This window comes from Simochromis diagramma, unplaced genomic scaffold (genome assembly GCF_900408965.1).
Source record: "Simochromis diagramma unplaced genomic scaffold, fSimDia1.1 OVJJ01000293.1, whole genome shotgun sequence".
Lineage (NCBI taxonomy): Eukaryota > Metazoa > Chordata > Actinopteri > Cichliformes > Cichlidae > Simochromis > Simochromis diagramma.
Genome location: NW_024386801.1, coordinates 11,137,555 through 11,161,562, shown reverse-complemented (window position 1 = coordinate 11,161,562; position 24,008 = coordinate 11,137,555). Strand labels below are relative to the sequence as shown.

At 38.7% G+C, this 24,008-nt stretch overlaps 5 protein-coding genes across 11 annotated transcripts; 3 read left to right on the top strand and 2 right to left on the bottom strand.

The window, feature by feature from the left end:
• The first annotated feature begins 152 nt into the window (after positions 1–152).
• On the top strand, positions 153–4,034 carry lrrc61 (leucine rich repeat containing 61). Of its 2 annotated transcripts, XM_040025771.1 has the most exons (9): positions 174–716; positions 1,680–1,775; positions 1,855–2,001; positions 2,113–2,173; positions 2,339–2,424; positions 2,505–2,570; positions 2,667–2,735; positions 2,883–3,008; positions 3,113–4,030. In XM_040025771.1, exons 1-9 carry the CDS (start codon positions 689–691, stop codon positions 3,217–3,219), a joined length of 786 nt encoding a protein of 261 aa, XP_039881705.1. In that variant the 5' UTR covers positions 174–688; the 3' UTR covers positions 3,220–4,030. The 2 variants fall into 2 exon arrangements, with proteins under 2 accessions (XP_039881706.1, XP_039881705.1); XM_040025772.1 differs by lacking the exon at positions 2,883–3,008 and having other exon boundaries at positions 153–716; positions 3,113–4,034.
• A 1,351-nt stretch (positions 4,035–5,385) lies between these two features.
• idh3a (isocitrate dehydrogenase (NAD(+)) 3 catalytic subunit alpha) lies at positions 5,386–11,564 on the top strand. 2 transcript variants are annotated; one of them, XM_040025769.1, is made up of 12 exons: positions 5,419–5,510; positions 5,837–5,902; positions 6,379–6,441; positions 6,570–6,653; positions 6,862–6,976; positions 7,276–7,463; positions 9,102–9,235; positions 9,322–9,424; positions 9,540–9,604; positions 10,342–10,426; positions 10,546–10,698; positions 10,790–11,564. In XM_040025769.1, the coding sequence occupies exons 1-12, from the start codon at positions 5,484–5,486 to the stop codon at positions 10,871–10,873; spliced, it is 1,167 nt and encodes a 388-aa protein (XP_039881703.1). In that variant the 5' UTR covers positions 5,419–5,483; the 3' UTR covers positions 10,874–11,564. The 2 variants fall into 2 exon arrangements, with proteins under 2 accessions (XP_039881704.1, XP_039881703.1); XM_040025770.1 differs by lacking the exon at positions 5,837–5,902 and having other exon boundaries at positions 5,386–5,510.
• Positions 11,565–11,703: 139 nt separating this feature from the next.
• acsbg1 (acyl-CoA synthetase bubblegum family member 1) lies at positions 11,704–17,166 on the bottom strand. The gene is made up of 14 exons (XM_040025764.1): positions 16,883–17,166; positions 16,187–16,254; positions 15,832–16,100; positions 15,637–15,725; positions 15,358–15,478; positions 15,204–15,284; positions 14,965–15,114; positions 14,600–14,776; positions 14,146–14,327; positions 13,796–14,029; positions 13,447–13,664; positions 13,137–13,276; positions 12,729–12,975; positions 11,704–12,564 (listed from the first exon to the last, which is right to left on the bottom strand). The coding sequence occupies exons 1-14, from the start codon at positions 16,915–16,917 to the stop codon at positions 12,488–12,490; spliced, it is 2,088 nt and encodes a 695-aa protein (XP_039881698.1). The 5' UTR covers positions 16,918–17,166; the 3' UTR covers positions 11,704–12,487.
• A 462-nt stretch (positions 17,167–17,628) lies between these two features.
• Positions 17,629–20,809, top strand: dnaja (DnaJ heat shock protein family (Hsp40) member A). Of its 4 annotated transcripts, none has more exons than XM_040025765.1 (8): positions 17,629–17,778; positions 18,126–18,267; positions 18,725–18,899; positions 19,006–19,110; positions 19,197–19,424; positions 19,521–19,751; positions 19,870–19,970; positions 20,076–20,809. In XM_040025765.1, exons 2-8 carry the CDS (start codon positions 18,136–18,138, stop codon positions 20,289–20,291), a joined length of 1,188 nt encoding a protein of 395 aa, XP_039881699.1. In that variant the 5' UTR covers positions 17,629–17,778; positions 18,126–18,135; the 3' UTR covers positions 20,292–20,809. The 4 variants fall into 4 exon arrangements, with proteins under 4 accessions (XP_039881699.1, XP_039881702.1, XP_039881700.1 ...); XM_040025768.1 differs by having other exon boundaries at positions 17,629–17,783; XM_040025766.1 differs by having other exon boundaries at positions 17,629–17,797.
• rps27l (ribosomal protein S27 like) lies at positions 20,689–23,061 on the bottom strand. Of its 2 annotated transcripts, none has more exons than XM_040025775.1 (4): positions 22,935–23,061; positions 22,363–22,471; positions 21,438–21,548; positions 20,689–20,884 (listed from the first exon to the last, which is right to left on the bottom strand). In XM_040025775.1, exons 1-4 carry the CDS (start codon positions 22,938–22,940, stop codon positions 20,856–20,858), a joined length of 255 nt encoding a protein of 84 aa, XP_039881709.1. In that variant the 5' UTR covers positions 22,941–23,061; the 3' UTR covers positions 20,689–20,855. The 2 variants fall into 2 exon arrangements, with proteins under 2 accessions (XP_039881709.1, XP_039881710.1); XM_040025776.1 differs by lacking the exon at positions 22,935–23,061 and adding an exon at positions 22,727–22,855.
• Positions 23,062–24,008: the final 947 nt, after the last annotated feature.

Below are 24,008 nucleotides of genomic sequence, written 5' to 3'. Positions count from 1 at the left end.
AATTTGGGCATTTTTTTGCTCGTTTTTATTAAAAAACATATACATTGTTAACCTGCAGTATGCACAGTAAATACAATGATAAAAGTTATCTTACAGGTGACTATGCCAATGATATTTAAAATTACAATATGTCCACCTCAGATTTAATACAGTACAAGCCCAATATTATATTTATATGTATAGTAATTACGAGAAGAAAAACTTGTTTTTTTTTGGCTCCGCTGCTAATTACCATTTGGTACAATGCATAACTATTCTGCTATATACGATATAGTAGTAGCATACCACAAATGCAGAAACCCTAGCATAGTTATTATCGACGGCACAGTAGCAAGACGACAACTTTTAATTGACCCGAGAACCTGTTGCACAGAAGCGGCATCTAATATATGTGCATTTCTTATTTATATATTTAATTAAGCAGGTGTGCAGCTTCTTTCAGCAGCCTGCACCGCAGATGATCGCCTCCCCCATCCCTCTGCCGGCTGCGGAGACTGAGGTCCGTCTCATCCACCTGCGTGCTATTTACAGCACGGCAGTACAGTGAGCGTGTCCTGGCTGCACACCAGGACAGATGATAATTTCACATTCACCCCACAGAGCCACTACCTCTCCTAACCACCACACTGGTTAAAAGTGTCGCTCTTTACCGGGTTAGGCAGCTTTGAAGGTAGCAAAGTTGCCCAGGATGGACTCCAAGCGAGAGAAGGACCAAGGTAAGTTGTGATGGGTAGCTTGTTGCTACGTTGCTTTGCTAGCCACTAGCTGCTTATGCTAGGTAGCTGTGCTTCCAGCTACAACATAACCCCTTTTTGTTTGTTACACAACATTTTGCTTATATCATCTCATGACAAAATAAATAAATAAAACAGACGGGGAACGTTTTTAATTATATTCAAGAACCCACCCACTTTCATCCGGCTGAATCATCCTCATGATTTAATTCACGCAGCCGCTGTCTCACGAATATAGCTAACATGGGCTAACAAAGTCCCTTTAATGCCTCTGCTGACAAGTTGTAACGTTATTGCTGGCAGACTGTGCGGTAATCTAAACATCGTGACCTTTCTTTCTGCAGGTGCAGTGCAAAACATTAGTCCCTGCTTACACCCAATCCATTCTCTGTCATATTTAAGGATATAAATCCATGTCTGTCAGTGCTCATTTAGTTTTTAAATAAGTAAATAAAAATTGTGCTGCATATCTGAAAATATAATAAGAGGATCACCAAGAAAATAACAGAGCCTTACATCAGCATCATTATCATCATCATCTCTGGTCAACCGTGATTTCCTTTTACCTCTCTTAATAAGAGCTGGCTGACACTGCCTCAGGGAATCAAGCCAAATATAACTCCCTGGGTTTCTTTTATTTATGCATACAACTGGCGAGATAATACCACCCAGCAGCACATCTGTTTGTGACCCTATCCTCAAGAGGACATCCCAGCATGCAGCCAGATATGAAATTCAGAAACTGCTTGTCTGAATTTTTTTTTTCGTCCCCTATTAGAGATGATTGCCTGGATTATTTGCTTATACTGTAAGCAGAACAGACACTGTGCTTCTAGCGTTTTCTTTTGCTGTGCTGACTCACGAATAATGACAGAGTGGGTGCATGCAAATAGAAAAATAAATATGCTTTGCTCTGCTGAAGTCTTGTGACTCGTATTCTTTCAGATGCAGACCATGAAAAGATAACTGCCGTGCTGCTCAAGTCACGTACCGGGGAATTTGATCTGGAGTCGATATTGTTTCTCAAATTAAGAAATCTCGGTAAGATGGAAATAATATATTAGCATTTCATTCTGCAAAATTTGCATTTCATTTATGATTTAAATTGTATGTCTTGTAGGTATACATGATCTTGGATGCACTGGGGAATGTATAAACCTGGAGAGACTGGACCTCTCTGGAAATAATATCACAAATTTGGCTCCTTTAGCATCTCTACGGCTTCTTTCAGTCCTCAATTTGTCTAACAACAGGGTCTCCAGTTTAGGTACAATTTTAGAAGAAAAAGATTATTTATTTCTTGCATTATTAAGATGATTACTGTCATGAAAAGGCTTTAAAATTTCTCATAAATTGGTCACTGCTTTTGTATTTCCAGAGCCCCTGCGCACTTGTGACGTTTTACAGAACTTAAATGTGGCTGGTAATATTATATCCAGGTAAGACTAAATAACCACTGAATGTCTTTTTTTTTCCTGCAGGTGATTAAAAATGTGAATATGTCACAAGCGGCTGTGTTACTGACATAAAAGCAGAAAAGCTTTATGCATAAGTTACTATGTTGTTAGGCATTTTAAGAGCATGTCTGTTTTGCTTTTCAACAGTATTGAGAACCTACACTGCCTTGTTTCTTTGAGAAAGCTAGAAAATATTCGTCTGAAAGACAACACATATAATTACACTAATCCAGGTAATTTTGGTGACTTTGAACATATTCCAGTGGGTGGAAATTCTCGATTAATGAACTCATGTTAAGTTTCTTTATGGCAGTGTGCAGAAACTCTTCATATAGAGCGGTAGTTCTCGAGATGTTCCCCAATATCAAAGTCCTGGATGGTAAGTTTTTTTTCCCCCATTCTTTGGACATTTAACTGTTCAGGATTAACTTGTAAGAGTTTCGTGTTTTAATGAATTAATCTGCTTAAATTGCAGGTGAAAGAGTTGTTGGGCGTGGAAGCGATCTGTATCAGTTATGCAAGGACATTGATGATACCATAAAAGGTATATTTTAATGAACTTGTTGTCACACTTTGTTTACTGGATTAATTTGGTGATTGTGGCACCGCTGACAGTTGTGATGCATTTGTGTTTGCCTTTGCTTGTATGATATACCGAGACTGATATTTACTTTTTTTGAATGATGATCAGCTGGTCTGTACAAGAATGGACAGCTTGTTGAACATTCTGATTGCAAGCCATGGGTGGAAGATAGTTACTGGGAGATAAAGAGATCTAATAATGCCATTATTGAAGAAGCCTATAAGCAATTTAATGGTAAGAGAATATCTGCAGACCTGTTCCTAGATATCTAGCTGGTTGCTAACAGTGTTAGATGCATAGTGTATTCCTTGACTTTTTATGTATTTTTCTTTGTACAGATGTTCTTCATGAATGCAGACTCCTCAACAACAGAGCCACTCATGTGATTTCACAAACTGAAAGATCCATGAGCCTGAAGAAGCAACCAAAACAATATGCCATCTGAGCCGGCCTATTTCGAACACATTTGTGGGCAACATTTATCAACTTCTCTGCTTGTGTGATATACCATGGCTAATGTACTGTAGATTTTTGCAGATTAACCACTCTGTATCGAAATGCTTGACATTTACCATTGCCTGACACACGTGCGCTGTCTTGCAGTGTGTGGCATTTGCTGACCTTGTACTCATCCTATGCATTGGGTATTGGACAAAACATGTAGGTGGTGTGAAAACCTTTACCCGTACCGACAGCCCTCAGTTTGGTTCAAAGATGTCTTTTACTTGCACAGTGTGCATTTTGTACCATATTGTAGCCTCCATTTATGCTGAGAGCTGCTTTATGCTGCTTAAGATTTTCTATTGGTTTTCAGTAATTTATAGCTTTTTTCCATTTTGCATTGCTGGAGAATTCGGGAAGTTATTGTGTCCCATGCTGTGTGCTTTCTTTGCAAGTTCAATTTCTGCAAAAAGAAAAAGGTGATTTAATGATTGCTTCAGCTGTTTCTACTTGTTTTATACCATAAAGTTTATTATATGTGCAATCAAAATGTGGAAAATACAGTGCATATGAAGCTTTAATGGTGTACCCCCGCTTTTATTTTTACTAATATATCTGTCTATATTATACAAAACATGTGTGTGATATGTATACAACTCATACATATATTCATACAGACCCATGTTTGCTCACTCTGAACCAATGAACATGATTTTAAAACATAAAGCAGAAGGTTATAGCCTGCAGAAGTTGTTCCTCGGCGTGTTAGAAGCGGTCCACTGGCGACACCTGCAGGCGGTAATAGTGTTGCAACGCTAAGCACTATTATTATGCTATAGAAGCTTGCATTTAGTTTTAGTTTAATTTAGTCTTTTTTCATTATCTTTATCCAGAAGTTAGAAAAGTAAGAGCCAAGAGAGATCCTGTCTTTGCGTTTTACATTCCATTTGACATAAAGACGTGATCAGCATACACAGGAGAAATACTTTCAATACTTTTAGTAGTTCAGTCGATGCAGTCATAAGACAATTAAACATAACAGTAAGTTCAGATTCAGCTTTATCATTGGCCGCTTTACAGCACAATTATTCGGACTTTTTGATAGTCAGCAAACACTTTATGGCTATCAGCACATTATGAAGTTAAAGGAAATGAAATGGCACATATGACAAAGGCCAGAAAACGTCTTTCATGTCAGTAGGACAGAGATAAAGGGCTTAATATGGCGGAAATGGAGGAAGGGGGATAAAAAAGGCAATGGGAGTAAGAAAGCAAAGGAAGCTGTTTTTAGAATAGAATAGAATAGAATTCAACTTTATTGTCATTGCACATGCACAGGTACAGGGCAACGAAATGCAGTTTGCATCCATCCAGAAGTGCTTTAGTGATATAGATATATTACAATATATATTAGCAATAATATAGATATGTGAGTATATTACAGAAATGGGTCTATTATGGTATGTTATAATGTACACGGTATGAAGTATGTTGTGAATATTCTATAACTATAAGTATGTACAGGCTGTAGTGAGTACAAGCTATGTACAGGCTATGAACAGGATATAAATATGAAAAACTATACAGAATATGAAATAAATAACTTTACAGAATCTGAGATATACAGCTATACAGAAATGGGAACTGTGCAAGTTGTAAACAGTTGTAGGATTAAAGATTATCGAATGTACAGAATGATTATTTACACAGAGCTATACAGTAGTGCAGTTAAGATAAGTGAGGGTGTAGATAGTTTCTACAAAATCTGAATGAAAGCAGGAGAAATGAGAAGCTCAAGTGGGAACAGGCGAGTCATGTCACGACTTACAGACTTATACGTGGGCACACTAGTTTAAATTGTGTATTTAAACCAGTGTGTGTGTGTGTGTGTGTTCAAGGTTCAAGGTTCAAGGTTCTTTATTATTTGTCACATGCATAGTTATACAAGTATAACACACAGTGAAATGTATGCCTGACACGGTTCCTCGACAGTGGCAAAATTGGGGGGGGGGGTAGAGGAAGAACATTATAATATATATATATATATATATATATATATATATATATATATATATATATATCTCGAATCCTACACATATATATATATAGGATTCGAGGTTGTCCACACTTCATACCAGTTGGTGGCAGTAATGCACCGTTTCGGAAGGTGTAAAATACCGCCAACAAAAATAACAAGAAGAAGATGCTCGACAGTTGCTGCAGCCAGGTGCTCTTGACAGCTGCTGTGTCGACCTTGGTTCGTTCAGAATGGCAGGGAAGGCGTGGAGGTCAGCGGTATGTACGTTGAAACTTATGGAAATGTGTCATAGTTGCACTAGATCAATTTTGTTTCAGTTCATCAGCAAACACTTATTGTCTGTCCCGCTGACAGCATACCAGAGGCAGAACATCCACTGCTAACTACTTAGCTGACCGCTAACGCACAGGCTATATGCCCGTAGTTGCTATAGCAACCCGACACGTTTAGCTAGCAGCTATTTAGCCAAGTGTATGTTTAGTCTCGTGTAATGGAATGTAGAAGCAATTTATGGCTTCGTTGCTCTAGTTTAACATGTTTTTATTAAGGTTGCGTTATGGAAACACATGTCTATCATCTACAGATTCTTAATCTACTAACAAAGTTGGGTTTATCGATCAATGGCAAGGATAAACTCAAACCACAGGAAGTAAGTTAAGTGTACCTAACTTTACATACTGTATATCCTTGCTGCACTGGAAGAAAAAAAGAGCTCGCAGGCAGTTACTCTCGCTTCTGATGTGACCACATCTGGAATAGAGACTCCGTTTTGTAATCTTTTCAAAGTCAGAGTTGCCTTCGGCTGTTTGTCTGTCTTCCTGTCTCTCTGCCTGCTCACATAGGAGCTTCATGCAGTTGCATTGTTTTACATATTTAGATTACACTGACAATGTAATCGTTTGCAAAACCAATACAAACTTGCCAAACAGCTATACCAGTCAAAAATGTTTTACTGTTAAACACAGCAGTGCACAAATTTGGTCATCATCATTACTCAAGACATCTGTTCAGTTCACCTCACACTATACACAGACATGTTTTCAGTGCTTTTTCTTATTTCCATAAATAAACAGCAGAATAGTGTTGGGAGGAAAAAAATCGATTTGTGTTTTGTTTTTTTCTCAGTTGTCACAGGTAGTTGGGGCTTTGAAGAATGAGACTCCACAATCCAGGACTTTCATCCGTGGGGTATTTATTTTTCCTTGTAAAACTACAGACTTTTTTGTGTGAAGGTTTTTTCTGTAACTTCGAGGTTATATTAAATTTGAACTACCTGATCAGTGTGCAATAAAACTTGTGTTTGTCCTGCATCACAGATTCAGACTGTCACTTTAATCCCCGGTGATGGGATTGGTCCAGAGATCTCCAATGCTGTCATGAAGATATTTGAAGCAGCTAAAGTTAGTACTGAAAAACAGTTTAAAAAAAAAAAAGAAAGAAAGAAAATCATTAACATGCATATTTATTTTTCAGATTTTATCAGAGAATAATATAATGCTTGAGCACTGATACCACATAAATCATATAACAATAGAAATATGATTAGTATAATTGTAGATAACAAAGTTTCTGGGAAAAAAGAATGAATTGAATGTTCTTTTGATATAGGCACCTATTCGGTGGGAAGAGAGAAATGTTACAGCCATTCGGGGACCTGGTGGAAAGTGGATGATACCTCCAGATGCCAAAGAATCAATGGACAAGAACAAAATTGGCCTGAAAGGTAACCTGATTGATTTATCTATATGGGGTTTTTTTCTTTTGTTTTTTTAAGGCAAAGTTAAACAGTAGGACAGTTCTAGGTAATGGTGTGTATATTGGGAATATGTACTAATCTCTTTATTCCAGGAACTTCACTCTCATGTGTTCCCACATCAGCAGCTTGGAAATTAAATTTTATTAGGGGCATTAATTAATTTGGCATGCTTAAGAGAGAAAAACTTCCAAACCAATCACCAGGTTTTTTAGATATATTCTTTTGGTTTGACATGAAATATTTTTGAATTTTTTAACAATCTAAAGGCCCTTTGAAGACACCAATAGCTGCTGGCCATCCCTCCATGAACCTGTTGTTGAGGAAAACCTTCGACCTCTATGCTAATGTGCGGCCCTGCGTGTCCATTGAGGGCTACCAGACCCCCTACACTGATGTGAACCTGGTCACAATCAGGGAGAACACCGAGGGAGAATACAGTGGAATTGAACATGTTGTAAGACCTTTTATTAACATTACCTTTTGACAAGCTTTCTTGTAATTTCTTTAAACAGTTTTCAGGAATAGTTCTCTAGGCTTCTGGAAGAACATTCAAACCTTTTCTTTGGATGTTGGTTGAGATGATCCTACACTGCTTCAGAAATGTTGCGGTCCAGGCTCTGAAGAGGCCAGTCCATGACCAATAGTGTTCCACTGTTTGTTTTTTCCTACCCAGTATACATTTACTGCATTGGCGGTGTGTTAGAGTAGATTTTTCCCATATCGTATCATTTGCAATCATACCGGTATAAAACTTTTACATCAAATAAAAATGTTATATCTTGATATCATTGCTAAAGCAGTGACACTTGCATAACATCCCTGGTGTGGGCATCTGCGAGACACGCTTGGGCACATTAGAGAAAGAGTCAATCTCGGCCTCTGATTATAATTTACTGCAGAAAAAAACTGAGCTTCTTTAAAAAAAAAAAAACATTTCTGAAAATTGTTTCCACTAATGTTGGAAGCAACAAACACATTTCACCACTTGAGTACAACTTGAATACAAATGAGGAAAAGGTAAGTTTTGCAAGCCAAAAGTAAACAAATGTCTCAACTGAACATTGCTTGCTAGTTACACTCCATATGATAGAAAGAGAAATGACTGAAATTACCTCTTAATAGGCCACAGTTATGATGCCAGTCCAAACATGGGGAAAAAAGGCCTTAAGCAAGTGGTTAAAAAACTCGAGCCCAGCTACATCACCCCAGGTAGAAAATATTGTTCAGTTTTATTATTTGACAGTATTGTGCAGCTACTCATGAGTTATGAGGTTTAATTACTGCTACATTAGTTGTTGTTAAACTAAAGGGTTAAGCAGTTATTTATACTTTTACATTTCCTGGGAAAACACTCCATGGGTTACTTTTGTGCTCATATTTAACTTGTCTCAGGGTCACAGGTGGGCTGGAGGCCATCCCGGCTGTCATAGGCCAAGATGTGATATGTACTCTGGATGGGTCCCAAGTGTGTCACAGGGCAAACTCAAAGAAACAGACAACCATTCGCAATCAAATTCCTACCCAAGGGCAATTTAGAATCACCACTTACCCTAACTTCACTAATTTCATGTGTGGGCTCTTTCTGGGTACTCCTGCTTCTTAACAAAGTTTAAAGACAACAAAACACTCCTCTGAAAATGGTCGGGGACAAAGACTGAACATTGGCTGCTTTTTCACACATTTTCAGTCCAAAGATACACTTTGAAAGACCTTCAGAAAACTTAAAGAACTACTGGTCAAGACCACTTTAAACATCTAAAGTAAAATATAAATTACCTAGCAGGGACCACATCTTCATTTAGGTTTGACAGCATTTCTTTAAGATAACAGCAGATGGCATAAGCGTGAATTGAGACTGGGGAAGGCCTCAGAAGGGATTGGCGGTGGGTCCCAGGCCACTAATGAGAGGTGAATTAATTTTGAAACAGGCAGGATAGGGCACGAAAACAATAACAAACAGCTTGCAGTGTAGGAGGTTTATATATGAGGTGTGGTCCCACTCCTGAAATTTGGATAAATTATCTCCAAGTAATGAGGGATGGCATTTGCACAGCACTGTAGTCCTGTTCACTCTTCATTCTTTTTATTTCAGATTGTTGATGGTGTTGTACAGAGTATTAAGCTCATCACCGAACAAGCCAGCAAACGCATTGCAGAGTACGCTTTTGAATATGCAAGAAACAATCAGAGAGCCAGTGTTACAGCTGTTCATAAGGCGAATATCATGTAAGTATATTTTAGCACAAGTTAAGTCATTTGTCATTGTGAAGCTGCTTGAAACTACATTTTTGCTTCTCTTTTTTTCCATTTAGGCGCATGTCAGATGGACTTTTCCTACGAAAATGTAGAGAGGCCGCTGAAAAGTACAAAGATGTGAAATTCACTGAGATGTACTTGGATACCGTGTGCCTTAATGTATGTCCCAATAGCTTTTGTGGTAAATTAGTCCGAATATGTTTTAGATGGCTTTAGATAAAAGAATGCTTTGCTGTATTTTTGTTTTAATTTCCTTATTCATCCAAACTTACAGATGGTGCAGGATCCCACACAGTTTGATGTACTAGTGATGCCAAATTTGTATGGAGATATCTTAAGGTACACAACTGTCACCAGTAAATCTTTTATGTTAAAATACTCATAAGAACAAGACAAATTATGAGTCTTTTCTTTTGCACTTTATCAATCAAAGACGACATTTTTCAACTGTGGCTCACTAGGAAAAAGGGAGGTAACAGAATGAACAGGAGAGTGCTGAGGAGGTGGATCCTGACTGTTCTAAATGAAGAAAAAAGTGTAATTAAATCCTATGTTTTCATACCAAAAATACAGTAGTAGTAGCACCTCTAAACCTAGCGTCTCTAACAAAAAACTAACACCTAACTGGTCCTTACAGAGGCAGTATGGTAAATGTAGTAAACCCTATTCTTGTAGCCAACACCAAACAAAACAGTGAGGAGTTACTCGAAGTCACAGCCTGGTTGAATGAAAATTGGATATCCCTTTAAACAGCTGTGATGATTCGTGATGCAGCTTGGTGGTGCATAAGATCAGACACTTGTCCAGCCTGTATCAACAGTGGTTAGGTGGAGCAAGAGCAATCCATGGAGGTACTCATTGTGAACAAGAATACCCCTGCACACACTAGTTAGCATACAAAACAGAGAGCTGAAACACACATGGGCGACAGCAAAATTGTCTGGAGTTGTAAAAAAGCAACAAAAATATTGACACAATATTAAAAATGTGATTGCTCATTCATGTTATGAATTTATGTTAAATCCAGTATATGTTTTATGAAATCTAAAGGTAACCCAATGTGTTTACCATTACAGTGATCTTTGTGCCGGATTAATTGGAGGTCTTGGAGTGACTCCTAGTGGAAACATTGGTGCAAATGGTGTGGCCATATTTGAGTCGGTATGGGGTCATTTTTGTAAAGTTGCAGATACATGATCAACATACAAGTTGCACAGAAAATCCACAGTCTGTTTGTGTTTGTTGTTCTTTAAAAATATCAACTTCTTCTGTAAAATCAGGTTCATGGAACTGCTCCAGATATAGCAGGAAAAGACTTGGCTAACCCCACCGCCCTGCTGCTCAGTGCAGTCATGATGCTGCGGCACATGGGTCTTCATGGGCATGCCAAGAAGATTGAAAGTGCCTGTTTTGACACAATTCGAGACAGAAAGGTAATTACTTCTTTTCTGGAGAATTGCAGTTTGGGTTATATGGTGTACACTTGTTTTCTAATTTATAATGCTTATGTTATTCATCTTCAAGGTTCTGACCAAAGACCTGGGAGGGAACTCAAAGTGCTCAGAATTCACAGAAGCAATATGTCAGAGAATGAAGGATACGGACTAAAAGGACATTAGTGAGATATGTTTGTTAATTGTTAGGGTTTTGCCCACTTGACCATATCATGCTGTATCCGCACATTTCAACCAAAAAAGAAAAAACTACTCACGAGTTTGAGATCCTGAATGTTTAATTTTTCTCTCTGCACAATCCAAACAACTGTGTTAACAGCGGTTTGTGTATATGGAATATGCATACGTGATTTTCCTGTGTATCAGTGGTGAATATTATCTATTTATTGGTGAAATGTGTTTAATGTATTTGACAATAGTATTTGAAGACACAGCCACAAATTCCACTTGACAAACAAATCATATGCTAAGAAGTCAAACTCTGCTTCACATTTAGTTGCTTAGATAATCCATCTGTAAACACATTAGAGATTTTTTTCACTAAATGTTTTTTGAAAACTTACTGTTTGCTTATGTAATTATTGTAAAATTGGTATTACACTGACATGAGAAATGCCATAATTTTTATTCAGTGTTATTCAAATGACTCTGATAGCTGTTATAACTGATTTCTGGGTAGAAGCATGTCTTTCTCATCAATGTTATAAAGCACTTCCACCAATTTTCCTGTCAGGCAAGATGATTGGTATCATTTTAAAGAAGTCAAAATCAGTGTTGGTAAGGTAAAAGTTGCATTAAAATGGTGTAACTTTAAACTTATTAAATAAAATATCCTTTAAACACTATGTGTGGTTCTCTTTTTTTTCATTCTGCAGAATAGATACAATAGTTTTGAGCCACCCCTCATTTCTTTATAGTATGCAGTGAAAATGGAAAATCAATTATTTTTTGAAATGTGCAAACTTACAAGGAAATACAGGATATAAGGCAAAAACAGTTTGTACAGTTCAAATTGGTATGGCCACAACTTTCTTAAGCAAGTGTTCTTGTAATTTATTTAAATAGTCTTCAGGAATATTTCTCCAGGCTTCTTGAAGGATATCTCAAATCTCTTCAGATTTGATCTCTTTGTTTTATTCTGTGTCAAGATGATCCCACACTGCTTCAAGAACGGTTAGGACCAGACCCTTGGGAGGCCAAACCCAACTGAAAAGTATATTTTGTTTTTGTTTCTGTCTAGGAATGCTTTTACTACTTTGGATCATTGTCATGCTGAAAAATGAAGCCATTGTCAAATACTTTCCAGATGCTCTTGGATTGTGAATCATAATAGTACACTTCTGCATTCATATTTCCATCCATTTTGGAAAGATCCTCCAACACCAATGGCTGAAATGCAGCCCCAAAACATGACAGAGCCTCTATCGTGTTTTTCAGATGGCTGCAGACACTCACTGTTGCACCTCTCTCCTGACCTTCATTGTACATAGTGATGATTTGAACCACAAGTGTCAAATTTGGATTCATCATACCTTAACACCTGTAACCACAAATTTTCACCGCAGTTCTTGTATAATCTGACCACTCAAGAACACTTCAAAAAATGACAAGAAAGTCTGACTCATTGGAACCAAAATAAAAAGAAATGAGGGTTGGCTCAAGACTTTTGTGCTGTACTGTAATTACATTTTATGCGTGTTCACAGGGGATGAGATGAAGGAAAATGACACATGTTTTCATACTAACAGTTACACAGTAGAAAGTGACTTTATCCTTGATAAAGGCTCTCTATAACTTTGTGGTACATCTCTAAGACAACTGGACGGCGAAGCTTCATTGTAGGACCTGGAACAAGAAAATAGTAAATCATTTATAGATTCTCTGCAATGTGCAACTGATTCGATACAACTTGCACCTGTATTGTGTTACATGGTCTTGATATTATGGCATACCAGCAACCTTTATTGTATAGTATTAATCTTCTTTTAACAGTGTTCTGCTGAATTTACCCAGTTCTCCTCCAGAAACAGAGAAGTCCTTTCTCAGAATGGTCCATTTTTGTATGCGTTGGGCGTTGGAGGTGGCTGCAGAGTTGACTCTGTCAATCCCCTTTTGAATTGCCTGGTACACTTCTTTGTCTTTTCCACCAGTTATGTCAGACATTTTGCTTGCTTGGCTGCCCAGCTGTCTGCAAAACTCCACAGCTTCCATACTGAGTTCCTCTGTTGGCTCCATGGTTTCGGTATTGCTACAACACTGAAAAATGGGATAAATCCCAACATCATATACATAGAAATTATGACATTAGGGTTAAATTGATCATTGTCACACCTGTAAGTGAGAAAGGCATTTAACAGTTCTCTTGTCACTATTCATGCTATGTTGCTGGAGAAATCAGAACAATTACAGCAGATTACCTTTAAGGTTAAAAGCATGGACAAAAACTTCTTTTTGTCTCCAATCAGCATGGCATTGCTGATGATGGGTAGCTCCTTCTTTACTGCTTCTTCTATGGGAACAGGTGGAACATTCTCTCCTCCAGCTGTGATGATCAACTCTAAATGCAAGGCGTAGACAACCTGACATTTCAGCTGTTTGTGACTCACTTCACAGAGAAAGAAGTCTTATTTCTGCCCAGAACACCATGCTCTTTCCACAGTGTGTGTCAGTGACCTAAAATGTCCAGTTACACTCTCACAATAGTTTTGTTTGATGGGATTATGCTACCTTTTATCCTTCCTGTGATGTACAAGAAACCCTCTTCATCAATCTTCCCCAAGTCCCCAGAATGCAGCCATCCATCTTCATCCAAAGCTTCTCTTGTTTTGTCTTCCATGTTGAGGAAACCCATGAAAATGTTGCGTCCCCAAAAGCAAATTTCTCCTGTCCCTTCACAGTCTACATTGGCCAATTTGTATCGACAGCCAGGCACCACTTTTCCACAGCTATAGGTCAAAAAAGGAGTTTTCTGTGTCTTAGACTTTATTACAATTCAAAACATAAGGACCACAAACACAAGTAATTTTTTACAATTCTTGATTTTGAAAAAAACATTATTATTTTTTTTTTTTTTTACCTCGGCAGTTTATAAGCTTTTGGACCTGACATGAAGTGAGGTCCTGTGCTCTCGCTCATGCCATAGGCTTCATACAAGCGGATGTTCAGACCCAGGAAAAACTGCACGGTTTCACTACTGATTGGTGCTGCTCCTGAAAAGAACTTCTGACAGCAAGACAGGCCCAGCTCATTCCGAAGCTTCTGCAGCACAAGGCTGTCAGCCACGTAAAAAAGGAACGGTTTTTCATCATCCCTAATAAAATTGCAAATGAAACTTTTGAATGAAATCATCTCTTCTGGGAAAATTCATCTATTTACACGTATATGCACATTTTATAAATAATTATTGAGAATCAAAACTCTACTCACTCATGCGTACACTTTTGATTTGTTTCCTGGCTGACTGACATTGCCCATGTAACCAGTTTCTTTTTCAAATATCCACACTGACTAATCTCCTGTTTTATCTTCTCCATCATTTTCTCCCATACCCGTGGGACACCCATGTGGGATGTTGGGCGAGCCTCCCGAAGTGTAGTTATCAAGCTTCCCTACAGAGCAAATGTGCAAAATGTGAAAAAGAATGAAGGGGGGGGGGGGGGACACCATTGTGGGTGTGGGAATTCAGTCTGCACAATACTGCATTTTTACAATATCTTATTCAAATGATTACCTCCACAATTACTAAAATGTTTATTTTTATCTGAGCCATGAAAGTGCACCTATTTTCATGTTAAACATCTTGTAGTACTGAATGCTGTCGAAATGCATATTCTTGTGGCACATGTTAGAATCACATGATCAAATATTTTTAACTACTTACCTTTAAGGCATCTGGCTGTGCAAAGTATACCAGCTCACCCCAGTGGATGCCTGTCCAGAGATCATAGATCTGAGCAGCAATGTGGCTGAGAGGCAGGTAACTCACTAGTGACTCCTGTTTCATGTCGGCTGGCTGCATTTCTCCAGCCCTGCTGGCATGAATGGCCGTCCATGTGATCTGTAAATTCATTCAGTGCAGAAAATTGTTTGTTTTACCTCAAACAACAACACATTTCTGAGGTATTTCTACGTTTTTGCATTTGATCTTCTTCGCTTTCAAGTAGCTTGTCATAGTTACAATAATAAGATTTGTTAATAGACACATTAAGCATACAAGCACACATTGATAGCCACATGAAAGCTTACATTGTCATGACTGAGCATGACTCCTTTCGGCTTGCCTGTGGTGCCAGAAGTGTAGATCAGGACACAGCACTGGTTAGCTCTCTGACTGCTGATAATGTCATCCAATTGTTTTTCAGAAACATCCAGACCCAGCTCCATGAACTCCTCCCACTACCCAAAAGCAGAAATATACCATTTGGAACACAGGCTCAACAGTCATAGTGGTCTGTATCATTTTATGTGCTGTCCTGAGGACTTACAGAGTAGAGATTTGAGATCTTCTGCTGAACCTGTCCACTGTACTGCACTATGGCTTTTAAATTGGGTAGTCTGTCACATATCTGTAATAGCAAGGGAGAAGATGTTTTCGCTGTGGAATCAAACCCACTGCATGTGCATATCATTGTATAGTACCTGCAATATCTTCTCCAGTTGCTTCTGATCTTCTACCACAATAATGTTGGCTTTAGAGTCACTAGCCACATAATGGCACGCGTCCGGTGAGTTTGTGGCATAAATTCCTGTCATTATTCCTCTGTTACAGATGTAGGAGAAACAAAGAAGTTATTGAATGTCTCACTGCAACAGGAGAAATACACCTATATGGTATTTATGTGCAGTGATTGGCTGAGTTCGATTAGTGCTTAATCCAGATCCAGGTCCAGTTGTTGATGTGTAATGTGCGCTTCTCACCCTGCCATGATTGCACCGACTGCAGAGAAGAACCATTCTGCTGAATTGAATCCTAGTATTCCCACTCCATGGAATCGCTCTAAACCCAGCTGCACACATTAACAAAGTTTTGGACTTTTCTTTGTAAAAGTCTGATCATTGACAGTGTAGTCTAGCACGTACCTAAAATGTAATTAGTTCTTTTGTTTAATATACCTTTAGAAAGCTCTTGGCTGTTCTCCGGCACAACTGGTAATACTCTAGGAAAGTTATCTTTTCCCATTTGTTGTTCTTCTTGCTGGCAAGTGCATGCTTGTTTCCATATTTTTCAACTGAGGATTTAAACAACTGGTGAACTGTGTTGGGTTCCTCTGCACATCCTTCTTCTATTCTCAGCTTGACTGAACCTCTAGCATCAGTGGTCCAAAGAGAATGGGCTGGAGCAAGAGGTGTGCTGGAAAATGCCTGACTTACATCTATTTGTCCTGCGATAAGAAAAGAAAATCAAATCTGAAATGCAAATGCAATCACTGGGCACTAAACGTCTTCTTATTCAGTGCTCATAACTCACCTATAAAGGTGAGCTCTTCACTATCTGTCTGCGTGTGTTCCGTAGTCTTCTGAGCTGGCAACATCACACTGAAACACACAGAGGAAACAAGGGCTACAAGCACACTCGCACGCACTCCACCTCAAATTCTGGCAGGGGTTTCGTTTTAGCTTTGTTGATCCAACACAATGCCGGGGCTTTGCCACAGGAAAAGCCCCTTGCTTTGTTTGTCAAAAAAAACAACAACAACTGTCTGCTCCCACTCGTCAATATTGTTGTCATGGTAGATGGGGAGGAGCCATTGCAAATCAATATAAAGACTGATCCAAACATTGATCACATTTCTCTCCCAATTGAGATGACAATGTATTCAAAGGACAAAAATAATCAAAATCAACTCAAATTAACACATCTGGATGATTCTGGAACAGCACATCCTTGATCACCATAATAAAAACACACTTGAGTAAAATCTTTTTGAGGAATTGGGACTTGTGGACTCAGTGCCAAGGTTGGGTGCAAAACTATATTATAATATGAGGAACATTCATTCAATAACTCTGGCAGAAGTGACTAAGTGGTTAAACCATCACCACATTTATGCACTGTGCATGCATGCTGGTGAAAGTATTAGAAGCTATCTCACAGTTAAACTGTTAGAAAAAAGGTGAAGGCAGGTGAAAGAAACCAAAAAACAGTTCATCTTAAGTTGCTTACCTATCCTCAAGTTGATGATCGACCTTCTTTTCCATTCTGAACTTGCTCAAAAATGCTGCTTTCAAAACTTGGACGAACGTGATTTATGGGAATATACTGGATTAAGAAAACAAAAAAACACCAAACAAACTTGCAGTTCAGCAAGCCTTCCCAAGTCGCTAAAGGTTGTGAAACAAACAGGAAAGACCATGTGGGTAGTGCATTGGAATCAGTTGCTCAAGAACATGTCCTGAATTCAAATCACCTTCGCTTTTCACATGTAAAACAGCCTTTCCCAATTCACACAATGACACGTTCAAAACTTAATCACACCACTCTGCATTTAATTTTAATCAACCTTAATGCACATGAGTTACAGGGTGAAACAGGCTTTAGCACTCCTAAAAATGTAATAAAATGTGGAATTTAGGAGCACCTAATCTGCAATAAATCTGTCAATAATAAACAACAAGTATACACATTTGTAGCTCACATAACAAATATTGCAGTTATTTGGGATGGAGTATTGTTTCTGTTTTGCCAGACGTGTGGGTGTAATTAAAGAATATTCTAGAGAAGGTTATATAACATTTACAAAGCAGGCTGTATCTTATTAGAGATCATACATGCTATATTTGTTCCTTTTTTTCTTGCCCTTGCCCCACTGGACTCATAGAGACATCTAAGGCAATGTAACCATTCGAAAAAGTAGGTCACGCTATATAAGAAGGAGATCTAGTAACCGCCACCCCTCCCTCGCCCCCCTACTCGGATCCCTTCTAGACTCCTCTCTCTCCGCCAACGAAACATCCGGTCCCGCTTCTCGAAGCTCTCCAGAAAGTTCTGCACTGCAAAGCGGCTTTAAGTACCTCCCACTTTCGTTCCGCACTCTCACAGCAAAGGCGACTCAAAGCTTGGTAAGGCAGCATCTGGAAAGTAAGGCATAAAGACTTCAATTTAGAATAATAATTATCATTGTCACGAAGAAATACCAGCAGTTTCATTTAAGGTTGACTATAGCTAAGGCGAATATGGGCGACATCCATATGTCTTTTAATGCCGGTTGTATTGCTTTCCCGTAACGTGTGAGGCATACTGAAATTTAGCAGTCCGTTATCGCTGGGTTTAACGAGATAAAACAGAGGTTAGCCCCTGTTTTGCAGCTAGCGTGCGGTTTGCTATTTGTTTAATATCAGCTGTCAGTGTGTTTCAAGCTGTAACCTTGTGTGTGACGTGTTCGTGGTGTGTGTTATTTCCTCTTTAGGACAGTCACCATGGTTCACGAAACCGGCTACTACGATCTTCTGGGTGTCGAACCCAGTGCTTCACAGGATGAAATCAAAAAAGCCTACCGAAAACTTGCCTTGAAATATCATCCTGACAAGAATCCAAACGAAGGAGAGAAGGTGAGTTTTAAACGTGTTTTATTGTAGCAGTTCAGCCGTTTACGTGCTACTGTTAAAGCCGCTTCTAATTTTAAACCGGCTACTTTAAAGACCAGTGGGAACTTTCTGGAATGATCTATGCGCAGCTGACTGCGTGTGGCTACAGGAAGACCTGCACGCTTGAACTGACTTGATGTTTTTTGCTACTGTGCGACAGTAATGTTTAACATTAAATGTGTTGTTATTGTATTCTATTTTATTCATCATTTATGTGACTTTTTTAAGTAGCATTGTCACAACACAAGTCGTACGTTAAGTAAGCCTAATAAAGGATCGAAGCAAATAAACTAACACAAGTTATAATCGACTTACTATGACCTGGATGACTGAAAATCTACACAAACTCAAGTTATAGCTTTAGTGGAGTCACTCATTCTCGCTTTTAAAAGTAATTCAATTATTTGTTTTATATCTGCAGTTCAAGCACATTTCTCAAGCATATGAGGTGCTGTCAGATCCAAAGAAGAGAGACTTGTATGACCAAGGAGGGGAACAAGCCATCAAAGAAGGAGGGATGGGTGGCGGAGGTTCTCCGATGGATATTTTCAATATGTTCTTTGGAGGTGGAGGACGAATGCAGAGGGAGAGAAAAGGTGAGGTGGCTCATTGAGTTTTCAAGCTAGATGCAGTTTGAAGTGATGTGTATTCCTGGCATTTATAACATGAATGTTGTGCTTTTTTTATTTATTTGTCCTTTAGGGAAGAATGTGGTTCATCAGCTTAGTGTCTCACTAGAGGAGATGTACAATGGTTCAACAAGAAAGCTCGGACTCCAGAAGAATGTAATTTGTGAGAAATGTGAAGGTGAGTACCAACTTAATTGGAGAAACAAAAATACCAGTGTTTGGAGTAATAAAGATATTTAATTCCTTTTTTCCTTCTCATCATAGGCTATGGTGGCAAGAAGGGTGCTTTGGAGAAGTGCACAAACTGCAAAGGAAGAGGAGTGCAAGTCCGGGTGCAGCAGGTGGGACCAGGCATGATTCAGCAGATCCAAAGCATGTGTCCAGACTGTCAGGGACAGGGCGAGAAATTTAACTCAAAGGATCGCTGCAAGAACTGCAATGGCCAGAAAGTAGAACGCAAGAAGAAAATCCTTGAAGTTCATATTGACAAAGGTAAAGCTCTCACCTATCTGAGACATTTGTATTATAAAAATGCTTTTCTTGTTGTTTTCAAAAGCAAGTTTAGCTAATGATACGTCTCTTGTGCAGGTATGAAAGACGGTCAGAAAATTACATTTCATGGAGAAGGTGACCAGGAGCCTGGCCTGGAACCTGGGGATGTGATTATTGTGTTAGATCAGAAGGATCACCCAGTTTTCCAGAGACGGGACAATAACCTAATAATGAGGATGGACATCAAACTTGTCGAGGCACTGTGTGGATTCCGGAATACCATTCAGACTCTAGACAACAGAACGCTTGTTATCAGCTCACAACCAGGTAAGTGTTTGAATTCAGCTGGCCTTGAGTGCTGGCTTTTCTGGTGACCGATTGTGAACAATGGTAATATAGATTCCAATTTTTTTTTTTTTTTTTTTTTCTTCCTTCAAATCAACAGGTGAAGTCATTAAGCACAATGACGTCAAATGTGTTATGAATGAGGGCATGCCACTTTACAAAGAACCTTATGAAAGGGGACAGCTTATTATTCAGTTTCAGGTAAGTTGAACATCATTTCAACAGTGTAACACAATTCTGGATTTAAACTGAAGCCACAGGGTGGGAAAACGTTTTCAGCTCACTTGAATTCATTTAATCCTGCAGGTGGAGTTCCCAGAGAAAAACTGGCTCCCAGAACATCTGATGTTCCAGCTGGAAAGACTTCTTCCGCCCAGAGAGGATGTGATGGTCACAGATGACATGGAGGAGGTAGAACTAAGCGAGGCCGATTTGCAGTCACAACAGAAACACTACAGTGGTGAAGCTTACGAGGAAGACGATGACAATCCCAGAGGTGGCGTCCAATGTCAGACACAGTGATTGTAGTCAAAGTCTATATGTAGAGCATGTGGGTTTTGTTTTGCAAAAGGAAAAGTTTAACCCATGCCTTTGGTCCCTTTCATTAAGTAATACACTGTAAATTTGTGACATCACATGTAAAACTGTTGCCAATCCTTTTTTTTAATTTTTTTTTATTAAACTCTGGACACAAATATGCAAGTGGAGAAGGGTGCACCTAAAGTTGTCAGTGGTTTGTTTGTTTTTGTGCATGTTATGTTCTATTTAAGTGTGTATTTTGTTTGTTTTCTGAAATTTACAGCACAAATGTCTTCATATGAACCTAAATGATGACTTGTATGCTTTCTGTGAAGGTGAAATTCAAGTCAAATGCTTTTTTTTGTACAATAAATACCCAGAATGCTTAAACTTTTTTTTATTGCTGTCTTTATTTACTGAGATTTGCGTATTAAATTCTGCCAGTAATTTTTTTTTGTCTACAAGTTAAAATTTGTATGATAACTAGTCATTGGACACCATTTAATCAATGGGAAGATTTATAAAAAGGCACTGCTTAAATTCAGTCATTAAGTTTCCAATGTCCATCTAATGTTGCTTCCTCCTAAAAGAGCAACCTGTGGAACAAAAAACATAATTACTTCATCTGTTTTCACATCTCATTTATGCGCAGTTCAAAGGCCCCAGTATACCTGCCACTGGTTGCATTGCATAGCAGTGGTAATGCATTACTGTTGCATCTAATTATGCTTACTGTAACAGCAGGCATCTGCTGCAGTATAGTGAGCCAACAGTATAACTACCTGATAACACCTCCACATCAGAGCTGATATGGAAACCAAAAAAGTATGACATATAAGACTTGTCTTCTTTCAAAGGTTCTTTTTCCCCCGTAATCATGTTTTTCAAATTGTTGCAATATCTCTGTATCTGAGCTCCTTTACTGTTATTAAAACAGCAGTAAAAACCACCACAATTGTGCACTAGTCTTCAACCCGGCTGCAGGGGTGATGACAATATTCCAGATTACAAAAAGCACCACTGGTAGAAATGGTGGTTTTGTTGTAAAGTACGTTTTGCCAGGTGCCACACAGCAGGTATAATGGTGCCCATACACTTACGATCAAGTATTTACATCTCTATTGGTACAGAACGTTCTGGATGTTTTACCCTCTGTTAGTCTGGCCTTTCCTCCTTTGGGCTGGCACAGCACTGTTGAGCATCCCACACAAAGTACCACAGTCTGTGCATGACTGAACACAGTGGTGATCTTGTAGCAGCCTGCAAAGAAATGGTGTTAAATATTTACTGTTACATTTCTGTGATTCCCATATATGTAAAACGTGATTAAAAGACAGCCATGGAACGTGTGAATAAGAAATGGCTTAAAATCACAGCAGCTGCATAACTTATTACTCTTCTATGAGGACTTGGGAGTACATGTGTATTTTCAACTAAATTAGATCCAATCAAATACTGTATTTGTGTGGGACACATTGCTAACTGTAAAGCAGATTTTATGTGAGCTTCCCAACTCCTTTTTTAAGTATATACATCTAGAATAAAATTACTTAATCTTTTTAATCACAAGTGTTCTCCTTCTTACCCCAATAACCTTTAAAACTATTATTTCAGTTGCCGCTCTGCATACTTATCAATTGCCTTTCAGTGCAAATGAATCATCAACTGGCTCATGACATTTTGAGCTATAGTCAAAAACAAAAAACAAATACTGAGAGTCGTCAGTCACCAGTTTAACTGGGTTTTTAAGAGGTTTCTGAGCCTTTCCTTTTATCTCTGCCAATTTCACAAAAATCTGCTTAGCTTGTGTTTTTTGGTGACTTGCAATTTTCTACCATGGCCGTAGTAGGCAGCAAAAGACTGTAGCATATAAACCTGCGGGAGTGTGCTACTTTTCTTCCCAGTTGCTTTACCGAAGTAGCTATCTTTGTAGAACTGCCTTTTGAAAACTAGATCCAATCAAAATGTGAGACACTATGTCCACATGTAGGATCAAAGGAAATAATAAAATGCTGTTAAGACCCACATAAAGAGGGACATCTGGTGACCATATAGTATAAACTTTATTGTATACCTGGGCATTTCACGTCCATAAAGTAGGAGTTGGGACTCTGAACAAGTCTTTTCTTTTTATGTTGTCGTCTCTCATGGTCAAGTGACGGGTGGAGAAGGTCTCTGGCCAACTGAAATGAAGGGAAAGGTCCAGTCAAATAAGTGGGATAAACCGTGTTTTAACTTTTTAGCTCACTTTGGTAAACCTTCTTTTAAACATTAACTATTGCATTTACATCTTAAGTAAGCACCACAGTTGTTCGTGTGTACTACAGGTGATTCGTTAAACGCAAAAAATGCAGTCGTGAAAGTTTTCAGGCGATGACTACTTTTTGGTCCGACATGACTACGTTATAAGTTACATCACACAACTACTAGTTACATACCACGGTGTTTCAGCAAGTAGTCGCCACCCGTCGTCAGCTATTGTTAGCTAGCTAACCCCCACTCCATGTGTTGCTGCTGCAACAATGTCAACAACACAACTGCGAGGTTTCACGGTGTAAACACGGTAGGGCATCGTCTCTGAAATGCACATATGGACCTACCATGTTGAAAAAAGCATACAAATTAATACGAAACTTTGTAACTTACAGGCATTTTCGCTGTGCAAATCTCTGCGCATACGTGCGCCGATTAAACAGATAGCATCTCAGAGCAGAGCAGCGGGGAATGACTCGAAATCATACAGTGTGCTGAAAATGGTGAAGAGCATGTAGAAAAATAAAATAAAAAACAGAAAAAGTAAAACTTGATTAGAGGTTTCCAAATATATTATATATATTTTATTTCCCCAAAAAATATATAATATTTTAGTATACTAAACATTTATAATATCTTCGTATTAGGGTTATCACTTAAAAAAATAAAATTATATATACACTAGTCAAAGGTTTGGGCACACCTTCCCATTTATTTATTTTTTTTCTTTATTTTCATGACTATTTATGAAGATTGTAGATTCTCACTGAAGGCATCAAAACTATGAATGTATTGAACAATTATGTATTGAACAAAAAATGTTAAATAATTCATATTTTTATATTTTAGATTGTTCAAAATAGCCACCGGTTGCTTTGATTACTGCTTTGCATACTATTTGCATTCTCTGAGCTTCATGAGGTAGAGGTAGTCACCTGAAATGGTTGTCCAACGAGATGTTGAGCACTTGTTGGCCCTTTTGCCTTCTCTCTGCCGTCCCTCTCATCCCAAACCATCTCAGTTGGGTTTAGGTCAGGTGACTGTGGAGGCCAGGCCATGTGGCCCAGCACTCCATCACTCTCCTTGGTCAAATAGCCCTTAGACAGCCTGGGGGTGTGTTTGGGGTCATTGTCCTGTTGAAAAAGAAATGATGGTCCAACTAAATGCAATCTGGATGGGATAGCATGTCACTGCAGGATGCTGCGGTAACCATGTCAGTTCAGTGTGCCTTCAGTTTTGAATAAATACCCAACAGTAGCACCCCCACACCATCGCACCTCTTCCTCTGTGCTTCATGGTGGGAATCATGCATGTAGAGGCCATCAGTTCACCTCAGTTGTGATATGTAAGCCCAGCGGACAGCAATATCAGGAAGAAGGCGCACAAGAAATCAGAAGTACCAGGGGCATTAGGAGCATTTCCAAAACTGGAAGTCTGTGTCCAGAAGTGATGGTTAAAATCTAATTG